Here is a 13,048-nt window from a genome sequence, read left to right on the forward strand (position 1 = left end):
AATTTCAAGTCTGGTGGCATAAGGTATTTTGTTGCGAGCGGAGGAGTGGAGGACTGTTCTTGTGAAATATTTCTGGACACGTTCAATTATATTAATGTCCGATATACAGTGCGGGTTCCAGACAGATGTTATGGTGGGTCATGTGATTGCCATTTATAACCTTCCCAGCCAGCTTCCAAAAAAGCAAATCTATAGAAGAAGCCAGATTCGCTCAACAACTCTGATTCACTTTATAACTGTAGTGTTTTGTTAACAACCATGGCAAAAAAAGGTGGTAAGATTCACCTAAAAATGGAAATTCTAATCCAGATTGTGTTTGTAAAGCAAGGATTACCTGTATAAGGATTCTCTGTAATCAGATCTCAGATCTTTTGCTTGTTTACCTACAATTAATTCTGGTGCAGTGAGCAATGTGGAGGAGCAAACTTGTATGGGGAGATATTCCAATTTCATAGAGCTTTAACACTTTGGATTGTATGCGAAAGCCTCAGGTTCAGTTCCTGGCATTACTAAGAAGACAAGACCTTGACTAAAATCATGAAACGCTTCCATCAGTCGGTATCCACAACTGTGGGCCAGAGGTCTGAGTACAGAGGAGACTTCTTATCAAAAGCAGTTTTTAACAGATCGCTCTATAATCTCTGCCCTTCTCCCCAATGCAACAGAAGCGCATCTATAGGAAAGGAATCAAAATAAGAGGTTGGACAGTTAGTTACCTTGTTCAGAGCAAGAATGCACAATGTAAGGATCTGATTTGAAAGGGTTTAAATGTACTTTATACTTCTTTGTTCTAAGAAATAATTCACAGCTAAATTCAGCTTTTTTTTAATTTTATTTTTTATTTGCATTTATATTCCGCCCTTCTCCGAAGACTCAGGGCGGCTTACACTATGTCAAGCAATAGTCTTCATCCATTTGTATATTATATACAAAGTCAACTTATTGCCCCCAACAATCTGGGTCCTCATTTTACCTACCTTATAAAGGATGGAAGGCTGAGTCAACCTTAGGCCTGGTGGGGCTTGAACCTGCAGTAATTACAAGCAGCTGCTGTTAATAACAGACTGCATTAGTCTGTTGAGCCACCAGAGGCCCTTTCTACTACAGTCTACTATTCGCTGGATCTTTTGCTGCCTTGGGAAACTTTAAATGGAATCCTTGAAGCAGAAGTTGTCTAGAGTTACTTTTTTGCCCCATCATGTCCCGTATGAACGGGAAAGCCAGATGCTGTCCCAAATGAGCCTAGTGTCACCCAGGCATTCCTTTTCAGCAAGTTATTTTTTCATGGGAGTTTTCTCTCTGCTGGCTTCATAATTACAAGAACCCACATGATTTGCTCGTAAAAATCAGTGACCTATAAATCCTATCAAATGCTTTTCAGTGGTAAGTAAGTGTCATCTTTAGGCACCATCCACCAGCCATTTCTCGCCTAAAATTAACATTTTTTGCTTGATGGTGGATTGTAGTTGATACACATCATTCATGCTTTTGGGGGGGAGGATGTTTCCTGAAGATCTGCTGCCAGCTTTGATGGAACTGAAGAAGAACAAATGTTTTAACTGCAAGGTTATTTACTACGGGGGGGGGCAAGTATGTATTATGTCATCAGCAGCATATACGATAATGAAGTGCTGCACTGCAGGCAATTAATTTCAAGATTTAAATAGATAAACAGGAGAGAGAGAGAGACTGTTCTTTGTCTTCCTGTTTCTGAGTTCCGAGGACCACTAACTCCCTCACTTATTCTTTTTGCTGTAACTCTACCTTGTTCTCTTTAATTGTGTGACTTTAAAGAATGTTACTGGCTTAGTTTTCTCTCTTCATGTTTCTCTTGGTTTCTAAGTTTAAGTTCCACACAAAAATCGCAGAAATGTTTTTTTTACACTGAGGCACTTGGATTGTCTACCTGAAAATACCTAGGTTATTACATCTTTTGCCTCCTACTTATTTTTATTATTTTATTTTTATCCTACATTTATTATTTTTATTCCTGGCAAATAGATGGGGAAGAAATGGAGGTAGAGACAGATTTTATTTTCCTGGGCTCCAAGATCACTGCAGATGGGGACTGCAGCCAAGAAATTAAAAGACACTTGCTCCTGGGGAGAAAAGCTATGGCAAATCTAGACAGCATACTAAAAAGCAGAGACATCATCCTGCCAACAAAAGTGCGTATAGTCAAAGCTATGGTTTTCCCAGTAGTAATGTATGACTGTGAAAGTTGGACCACAAGGAAGGCTGAGTGCCAAAGAATTGAGGCCTTTGAACTCTGGTGCTAGAGAAGACTCCTGCGAGTCCCTTGGACTGCAAGGCGATCAAACCGGTCAGTCCTAGAGGAGATCAACCCTGACTGCTCTTTAGAAGGCTAGATCCTGAAGATGAAACTGAAATACCTAATAAGAAGGAAAGACTCACTGGAGAAGAGCCTAATGCTGGGAAAGATTGAGGGTTAAAAAGAAGAATGGGACGACGGAAAACAAGGTGGCTGGATGGAGTCACTGAAGCAGTCGGTGTGAGCTTAAATGGATTCCAGAGGATGGTAGAGGACAGGAAGGCCTGGAGGAATGTTGTCCATGGGGTCGCGATGGGTCGGACACGACTTCGCAACTAACAACAACAAATTATTTTTATAAATAACTCAAGCTGACAAACATCTCTATCATTCCTTCCTCCTATTTTTCCCATAACAACAACCCAGTAGGGTGAGTTGGGCTGAGAAAGAGTTTCTGGCTCAAAGTCACCCAGCCAGCTTTCATGGCTAAGGCAGACTAGAACTCGCATTTCCTGGCTTCTAACTTGGTGTTTTAACCACTAGATTGTCCATCCCTTTAACTTCTTGTATATTTTTTCTTCCTTTGGAATGCAGTTTTTCTAGATACGATTTTTCATGCCCTCAATAAAATCAGAACACAAAAAGTATCACTGACTACCAGTTTTTTTGAGCAACTGTAGGAACTCAAGGACAAAAAAGCCGGTCCTGTAAATCCCAAAGCTGTCTTCTTTCTTTGCAAAGGAATTCCAACCTCTTCTGTACAACTCTCAAGATTTCTAACTCTCAAGACTATGCTGGAATTTTCCAGAAAATTCCCACACAGAAATCTCTTCAACTATTTTGATAAATCTCTTCCACTATCTTCAGCTACTTCAGAGACAAGAGATATTGCTTCACAGCTTTCAAAGATATTAAATCCGCCCTTTTGATCTGTGTTATACAGTGCTCAGGCTACAGCGTTTCAAATGCTAGGGAAATTGAAAAAACTCTCATTGTATCTAGTGGATCCATTTGTTTCAGACATTGCAAGGTTATATTCAGGTACAAATTCCATCTCTTTCCCCTCAAATGAGGCCAGCCTATTTGATTTTGAAGCCAATAGCTACTAATTTGAGGGAGGCAGAAAACTAAATGCAACATTACCTCCAATCTTTGCTGTTTTTTCCAGGGGAAAAGAAAAATGATTCTTGACTGCATAATGTCAACAGAAAAATGCAAGACACAATTATTGAGCTCCTCAAGAACTTGATACCAAAGCACACTCATACACAGCTTTGCACACCAAAGTATGTAATTAAAAAACAGATGTGTGGATGAATCACCATTCTGATTTTCCAAATGTGTGAAGGAGATCTTATATTTAGGAATGATTCCTTAATATAGCTTACTTAAAAACATTTGAATACTAAAGCTGAAGTTCAATGATATGCAAAACAAGTAAAACCTTGTCATCTTTCTAAAAAGAACATTTAACCTTTGACTGAAAAAGCATGTTTCTTGATTTTTAAAGAATTCTAGATCCATCAATTCACATCTGTTCCTGAGCAATTACCTGACAATTTTTTAAAACTATTTTCTTCTAGGCAATGACTCTGTTTTGTGTTCATCCCTCTCATTCCTGTTCAAGGGGTTTAAATCTCAAAGTGATGTCCTGTTGGCATGTACATATATGAGTATATTCTTTTGCTTCTGTGCACAGTGTAACCCTGCCTGATGTCTGAGATCTCACAAAGTTACTATTCCCTGAGGAAAGTCAGCCAGAAATAAGCATATGGAGATAGGGATGGTGGTGGAAAGAGAATGATGGGCCTGCTTCAGGGAACACACTGTTTTCTTTCAAAGACAACAGAGTTCTCAATGATTCATAGAAAATATGTGGGCTTTATGAATTATTCTGGAAATGTAGAATGCCACTGTAATTATAAAATCCAAAAAATGTTTCTTCAGTTGTGTAACTTTGTAACAAGGCTTCCATAATCTGGTATCCTTGGCCCTAAAACTCTGCTGCTGCTTTTCAAATTACTTTCAAAACAGCTTTTAAGACGATTAAGTAAATTCAATACATAATACAAGAACGTAGACTCTGAAAAATACAAATGCTTCATAATGTGGCCACATTTGAAACCAACAAAGTCATTGCAAATTAGTTTCTCTCAATATATAAAACTAGATTTATTTTACAAATATTGAATTGATGCAGTCTTATAACAAATCCAAAATCACTAAGATAGTGTATTATACATGTGACAAACGAATGTATCTTTCAATATAGTGTATATATTTAATGTATGTCCTTTTGAAGATAGAAAAGTATGAACAGGCATAATGAATGGTGTTGGTGTATAAATTTCCTCTTCTCTTTCATATTTTATATCCTTAATTTATTTGACCAGTTAGTTAGTTATTAGATTTTTATCCCGCCTTTATTACTTTACTCTTACTCCTTTTTGTTCCTTTTCATAATGTTTCTTAGACTGATGGGGATAACTAGATATGCATCGTTTCTTCCTGCTTCTCTTTCTTGGATCTACATCAATGAATATCAATGAAGTTTCACCTGGCACTTTGGTATTTGACATAAATAGTAGCTGATAAATAAGGTTCTGTACTTTGAAACTCCAGGGTAGAATGTTCTTCCTTATAGTTTTTGGCAATAGTAACTCAGAAACTATATGTTTGATGCAAAACCATTTCCCCCCAGTCTTTATTATTACAGAGACCAGATCTGTTTGACAACCTGATTATTACTTTGATTTTGAGATAAAGGTCCGTTCTCCAGAACGTAAGGAAGTTATTTGTGCTATAACCAGTTGCGTAGGTGTGTAGAATGGGCATAACAATCTGCCAAAAGAGAGGAAGCTGCCTTTGTTTAAAGCAGCAGAAATATAATGCAGAAAGGCATTCAAATACATTGCACATTGCAACCCTAAACTTGTGGGGGGGGGGGTGTTTCATATAGACTAAGCCCTAGCTGTGCAACCAGAGAATTCAAATGTTATCGTTATTATTCTCTACTAAAAATTATTTCAGAAACATTTTTCCAGCAGTATATAATAACAATCATTTGCCATACTGGGGGTAGAAATCCACAGAGCTCAGGTTTTTTACCCATTATTCTTGGGACCAGGATAAGTTCTGTACATCTCCAAGCAGGAGTGGGGAAGTTTTTTACCCAGCACTGCGCCCTGAATCAGAATCCTTGGCCAAAATTCTGATTCAGTGCCCAGCAGCTTCTTGTATTTCTAAGGTCTTCCCTATCTTTTATCTTTATCTATTATTTTAATAACTGTAGTGAAGAAACTGTGAACCATTGTTTTCAACCTTAGACAAATTAAAGTTATAAAGTGTTATTTAGACATACACAGCAAATTATGTACATGGAACACTAACTACTGTTAGCTCCAGATCTGCTGGGCATTGCTGGGTGCCTGCTGAGAATTGATGGCCTGAAACAATTAGAGCAATTAGGTTTTTACTAAGTATATGTGTGAGCACCTTGGTTACAGCTACCGATTGATCGAATCTAAAAACCGAATCCTATAGCCATTCCAGGATCACTTGCAAACAGCCCATTGGCCCTAGAGATCATCTGGATATCAATTCTAATGAAAAAAGTATCTAATATTGATAGGAATGTTTTAATATTTTATACCAACATAAAATCAAAGTTGCTCTCTCAAACATGAAGGTATTCCCTCACGCCCTTTGTTCTCCAAGACATCCACTGTTAAGAGCCATTTGCTACCTCTTTGGCCGATAAACTTTGCTTTTCTTATTATTCTAATAAAAAAAATCAGAAACCAATCTTCCTGTAAACCCACAATCAAAATTAGTTGTAGCATCGGTCGGATGGTTTTCTGAGAGCCGAGAACTAACCCAGGGTCCTCTAATGTACCTTCTGTTTATTAAATTATATTTATCCTTGTTCAGTGTAAATACATACAGAGTTGTCTTCTGTTTGGTAAACATAATCATTTTTACACAGAATACTTTAGGAAGGGGAACTGTGTGCTGATCTCTCTTTTTCCTTTTCTCACTCATAACTGGAAGAAAAAATAATAATAATACTTAAAAGCTATCCTCTATGGATTTTCTTCACTCAGAAAAGGAATTCCAGAATGCATGAAACACCGGCGCCTTCTGCCTGATCCATATTCATAACCTTTCCTTTACTGTGACTGATTTATGCCCCTTTGCGCCCCCAGGGTGTTCAGTCTAAAATAAAGGCAGACCAAATAGAAGCCAAGTACTTCTTTCAGCAGGAGGGAGAAAGAAGAGCAGTCAAGCTGTTCAAGAAAGAGAAACTCATTTCTATAAGAAGGTTTGGTTCTATAGGTTACACAACCAGAAAATATACATTACTTGCCAAAAGATGGAAGCAATGGTTTGGTTTGAGTAAAACCCTCCAGTGGCTGCATATTGATTCAGTAGCTCAGTAGAGGTGTTGGCAGTTGCTTTCATTATTTATCTAGTGCCATAAGTGCACAGCAATTGGGATTGCCAGATGTCCCTATTATGATAGTCCTGGAAGTCTGTGTGGTGTAATGAATAGAGCATCAATTGTTAACCAGGGAAACCTGGATTCCAGTCCATACACAGCCATCTTTCAAAATGGGTGGCATAGTCATTTCCACCCAATCTTTATTACAAGAGTGTTGTTATGACAGACATACCACATATAACTGTGCTATCCAAAACTCATTGAAAGCTGGCTAGGAGATAGGGAGGGAGGGAGAGAGAGAGAGAGACAAAGATGGTAGATAGATAGATAGATAGATAGATAGATAGATAGATAGATAGATAGATAGATAGATAGATATAGATGGATGCTAAATAATAGAGATAGATAGAAGATAGATAGATAGATAGATAGATGATAGATAGATAGATAGATAGATAGATAGATAGATAGATAGATAGATAGATAGATAGATAGATGATAGATAGATAGATAGATAGATAGATAGATAGATAGATAGATAGATAGATAGATAGATAGATAGATAGATAGATAGAGATAGATAGATGCTAAATAATAGACAGAGATAGATAGATAGATAGATAGATAGATAGATAGATAGATAGATAGATAGATAGATAGATAGATAGATGCTAAAGAGAGAGAGAGAGAGAGAAAGAGGATGGATGGATAGATAGATGATGGATGGATGGATGGATGGATGGATAGATGATTGATAGATGATAGAAGATTTATAGATGATGGATGGAGAGAGAGAGAGAGAGAGAGAGAGAGAGAGCTACCTACCTGATGGATAAGGAGCATGCAGCTGTGAGATTAGTGCCTTGAAAGCCCTCCCTCTTTTTTAGCTTTTAATTTTAGTTATTTTAGTCTTGTTTTAATGGCATAATTGGCTGTTTTAATGGCTTAAAATATAAATAATACGTCATTTGGATATAATTGTATGCTTTTCATGTTTTCATTGTACACTGCCCAGAGTTGTCCTGTGATGGAGATGGGTGGGGGTTTTCAAATTTGATATATAAGCAAGTTGATTTTTTTTTTAAAAAAAAATCAAAGTTCAGCTGATCACAATAACTAGTCCTTAATTTGCTTAGTAATGCACTTTAATTCTGTTATCACCCTAAAATTAATGGGAGATGAAAGTGGCTTTGGAAAACCTTTTTCTTGCTCAAGTCATAGTGCATGGGTTTAGGAGCAAGGAATGAAAAAGGCTGCATTCTCTTCCTTTTTCAAAATTAACTTTGGATATTAAGGTTCCAGTCCCGCAGCTCTTCATATGCACTTTTTCTTCACTTGGGTGAAGCTGTACAGGAGATGCCTGCACTTGACTCAGAGCTGAAGATGGGGGAGCAGACAGCCACGCAGAGACATGGAGTGAGAGAGGAGCTCAAGTTAACCAAACAATGCTACCAGAATTCCACAATGCCCACATCTTGATCTGACAGCCTTAAGTTTTGATGTCAGGGCAATTCAAACTCACACAAACTCTTCCAAGTTGTTTCCCTTAGGCTTTGAAATTTGCTGCTGAGTTGTGTTGTGGTTTCCTCCCCCCCACCCAGCTTCTTTATTTTCAAAGTGCTCTACTATGTAACTCTGCCAGCAAACAATGGCTATAGAAATTGTTCTGACCGTGTCAGCAGAGTGGATGGGATGGTGGTGGGTTGTTCTGCTTGGCCCTAATTCCAGAAACCGAGCAAGAGAATGCTTTTGCAAACATTTTACCAGCAAAAAGCAACCCTGTGCTTTTCAGCAGAACTTAACCCAGGCGATGTTGCAAGCTTTTTGCCCAGAAGTGCAGAAGTCATTTTTGTTTGTTTGTTTGCTTGCTTGCTTGCTTGCTTGTTTTCAAGCTGGCCAGGAAGAGGGGAATCTCTGCTCTATCTAGGATTTGGCAAAGAGCTCCTAACAGCTGAGAGTGGCCCTCTTTTCTCCCCGTCACAAGAGCAGCTCATGCTGAGCAAGGCTCATTAAATATTCACTTCCAGCTGCAAGCAGCTCATTAAGGCAGCACCAAGCAGTGACGCTGCTGCTGGAAAACCGTGTCTTGCTGAGCTTCACCATGCAGAGGCTCAGTGGAACGCTGGATGCTCTCCTTCTCAGTGCCTTCTCCATGATGACCAGCTTATGCTCCCTGCTTTGCATTAAGTACAGGTAAAAGACCGTACCGAAAAGCCTTAGGCAGATGGACTCCATTCGTTCATTCAGATTTGGGCTCTTGGGCGGGCGCGTGCCGGAGTGCGGCCATCGGCGTTGCCTTCCGAATCGTTTTCAGGGTTAGGGAACCTTGCTGATTTGGATTTTCTGGGCATGGTTTTGGGTCTTGTTTTCATAGAAAATACGGCATAGAAGAAAAAAAAAGAAGACGGGCACCGGGAGAAAGATGAGGCAAAGTTGTGTTAGGTTTTGGAAAGTTTGCAACTTTCTGAGGGAAGGAGGATCCCAGGTGTCGGTTTTAAGCTGGACGTTAAGTTGGAACATTTCCCACAGATTTGTGGTGGTTCCTCTTAAATTCCCTTTTGAGGAACTATTGCGGCGCTTGGAAGTTTACTTTCAGTACAACCTGAACAAACCCCAACCTCACTAAACTTTTTGGACTTTTTGCTAAACTTTTTGGAACGACCTATTTTAATAATTTAATAATATGTATAGATACTGTGCTCCTAAATTAATGAACAGCTCTTTCCCATTGGAGGTTCCTGGCATTGTAACTTTTTCTTTAAATCAACAACAACAACCATCGGCATTAGGGGAGAAGGCCGAGTGTGAAGTGGACTTGCTCAACTGGCCTGTTGAAATGTTTGACCTGTACAAAAGTACCCCAAACCCTGAAGGTAGTGATGCTATTTCTCTTCCATTTGCAGAAAATGTTTCCAGACAGCTCATTTCTACGTAGAAGACAGCAGTTCTCCTCGGGTGGTACCAAACGAAACCGTCCCCATTATTCCCATCCCAGGTAAGAAAGGCCTCGACTCATTCATTCATGCCTTGGTTTGATCATAGATGCAACCGTCTGAATTGGCTTAACAATTGTTCCTAGTTTGGGTACAATTAAAATCAATTGCTCTTCACAGTCCTATGATTTCTTCCTATGGTTTAAGCCTGTTGTGGTTTATTGTCCTGTTTCTGTACAGTAATTGCTTAAAATGGAGTAAAAGGCTTTGTATGGAGTTTAACTTTTTTTTCTTTGGATGAAACCCTCTTAATGGTTTCACAAAGGAAACCTCTAGATGTCATATAGAATTTGTCTTTTCTGACTCTAGTATCTTGTGCTGAATGAGTCTTTAATTCCATTTGCCTTTTCTACTGAAGTTCAAAATCTTCATCTTAAATGTTCAGCAATGTCTACAGACAGACAGACAGACAGACAGACAGACAGATACTTCTTTTTGCCAGGATACTGACATATAGGTCAGATCCCACATCAGATCCCAGCATTTTACTTTAGTTCAATTTTGTTTCCAGCTTTTTGAAAAAATGAATTAGTAAACATCTTTTTATATAACCAAATAAAGTAGCTTTATTTGGCGTAAGCAAAATTATAGCTGTTTAATATTGTAAATCTATTTGGACTTCGTCAGTTTTAGCTCAATGCTAAGAACATACTTAGGATTATTCTACTTGAGTATAAACAGATTTGGGTCTCATTTTTATTTAGGAATTAAATGCATGTTTTATCCTTTCACAGTTTGTTCATTCTTTTATTATCAATGGCTTAAAGTAAGTCTACATACAATGATTTTTTTGTGTGAATGTGAGCTGAATTCCACTGATGGGAAGGTTTGATTATTGTTGTATACTGTTTTTAATTCCTTTAAAAAGGAAGCTTAGTATATACTTCAAAGCGATTTTGGAATGTCATGATTTTTCTCTGACAGGTTGTCAAGAGTATTTAATAAGATTATGTTGTTTGTTTTCTTTTTGCATATAATGTACTATATTGGGTAAAGAATTCAGTGATGTGAGTTGTGCAATTACTAGATTAATTGATCAATACTGGTCAGAGATAATAGAAAGTTGGATAACGGAAAGTTGTTACTGGTTCATCCAGCTCTTGTCTAACATGGTGGTTAGGGAATTATGGGAGCTGAACTCCAACACATCTGAAGAATGCCAGGTTGGGAAAAGATGATCTATTCCAAGTTACAAATGAATAACTGTGAAAACTCTGTGAAAAATCTCTTGACTGTTTTGAAAAATCCTTAGAAATAATTATGATCCAATTATGTCATATAAAGATGAACAAATTCAAAGTTTGTATGAATTTATGGCTTCCATTAGCACTTCAGACAGTGAAAGTTTTACAACATTGATGATTAGAATATATTCTCTTTAAAATGTTCGCCAGAATATATATGCATGGAAGAATCACTTGGGAAGTTGTTATTGAAAGTTGATCTTGTTTTGCTGGATATAAAAAATCTGTAAGATTGTCTCCCAAAAAAAATTTGGGTAATGATCTGACATAGCTTTTCTTCGCATATGTTGTCCTGTTAGCTGTAAAATATATCAGAACTGGAACTAGTTATTGCAGTTTATTAATGTCCTTCATTTCTCTATAAAATTCTTCTCACCTTCTTATTGCATAGCACATATTATGTAATCCCAAAGGTGCTTTTTCAAGAGGCGACTGGACTTTCTGGTTTTTCTTTGAAAATGTTTTGTTTCTCATCCAAGAAGCAAAACGTCTACAAAAAACACCAGGAGAGCCCAGTTGCCTCTTGAAAAGGCACCTTTGAGACAGCCATGACCTGGATGACTGTCTGAGAATCTCCATAGCCATATATTACATAAACTTCACACCTAGAATGTCAGAAATTGCTTAAATAATCATCTCCAATTTGGCAATCCCTATGCAATGAACTGTATATTTACTATAAGTTGTTTCTGTTTCCCATATTCTTCTGAAGTACATAAGTTACCTTATAAAAGATGAACAAATTCAAAGTTTGTATGAATTTATGGCTTCCATTAGCACTTCAGACAGTGAAAGTTTTACAACATTGATGATTAGAATATATTCTCTTTAAAATGTTCGCCAGAATATATATGCATGGAAGAATCACTTGGGAAGTTGTTATTGAAAGTTGATCTTGTTTTGCTGGATATAAAAAATCTGTAAGATTGTCTCCCAAAAAAAATTTGGGTAATGATCTGACATAGCTTTTCTTCGCATATGTTGTCCTGTTAGCTGTAAAATATATCAGAACTGGAACTAGTTATTGCAGTTTATTAATGTCCTTCATTTCTCTATAAAATTCTTCTCACCTTCTTATTGCATAGCACATATTATGTAATCCCAAAGGTGCTTTTTCAAGAGGCGACTGGACTTTCTGGTTTTTCTTTGAAAATGTTTTGTTTCTCATCCAAGAAGCAAAACGTCTTCAAAAAAGACCCAGAGAGTCCAGTTGCCTCTTGAAAAAGCACCTTTGAGACAGCCATGACCTGGATGACTGTCTGAGAATCTCCATAGCCATATATTACATAAACTTCACACCTAGAATGTCAGAAATTGCTTAAATAATCATCTCCAATTTGGCAATCCCTATGCAATGAACTGTATATTTACTATAAGTTGTTTCTGTTTCCCATATTCTTCTGAAGTACATAAGTTACCTTATAAAAGATGAACAAGATGAGCTTCCATATGCAAATGGTTTAGGTCAAAGGAAGTTTTCAGTTGTGACAAAAGACTAACATCTTTACACTAATGTGTAAAATCTTTAAACATCTACCAAAATATAGAAAAGCAGAATACTAGGGAATAAATGTCTGATTCAGCTCTTTATTTTATATGTTATATATTTCATAATATATAACATATGATACTGTATGTTATATAAAAAGTAAACCAACTGAGAAATGTCAAAACATACAATTTTTCCTCCTGCTGTTCAATGCAGAAAGCCAAGCCATTGTACAACATCTTCCTGCAGTATTCTTCTTTCTTAAATACATAGGACTAGATCTTTAATCATCTCCAACAAGCAAGGCCATTGACGTAGATGGGAAAGATAATGCAGTACGACTAGAGGATAAGTTAGAGACAGCTGGAATAGAGCCGGCTTGTCACTTACCAAAAGGAAGCACCTGATTTTGGATTCGCCCATAATTATCTAGGGCTAGGCTAGGGTGTGCATATGCGTGAGTGTGTTGTAGTTTTTCTTTGTGCATTTTTTTTTTGTACTTTTGGGGGCCTACTGACCAATTTCTCCCTTTAAGGGGAGAAATGGAGGATAGTGATTTAAATAATTGATTAAACAACATTTTGGAAATAAGTGGTAGGCAATTCATTA

At 37.4% G+C, this 13,048-nt stretch overlaps 1 protein-coding gene across 4 annotated transcripts in view; it reads left to right on the forward strand.

The window, feature by feature from the left end:
• PTPRG (protein tyrosine phosphatase receptor type G) overlaps window positions 1-13,048 on the forward strand; it is a 783,870-nt gene that overhangs the window by 723,667 nt on the left and 47,155 nt on the right. For all 4 annotated transcript variants that reach the window (XM_058166065.1, XM_058166066.1, XM_058166067.1 and 1 more), the window contains one exon: window positions 9,617-9,708. In XM_058166065.1, coding sequence (XP_058022048.1) covers window positions 9,617-9,708 — 92 coding nt within the window. The remainder of the gene's footprint in view (window positions 1-9,616; window positions 9,709-13,048) is intronic.

Source organism: Ahaetulla prasina, chromosome 2 (genome assembly GCF_028640845.1).
Source record: "Ahaetulla prasina isolate Xishuangbanna chromosome 2, ASM2864084v1, whole genome shotgun sequence".
Classification (NCBI taxonomy): Eukaryota; Metazoa; Chordata; class Lepidosauria; order Squamata; family Colubridae; genus Ahaetulla; species Ahaetulla prasina.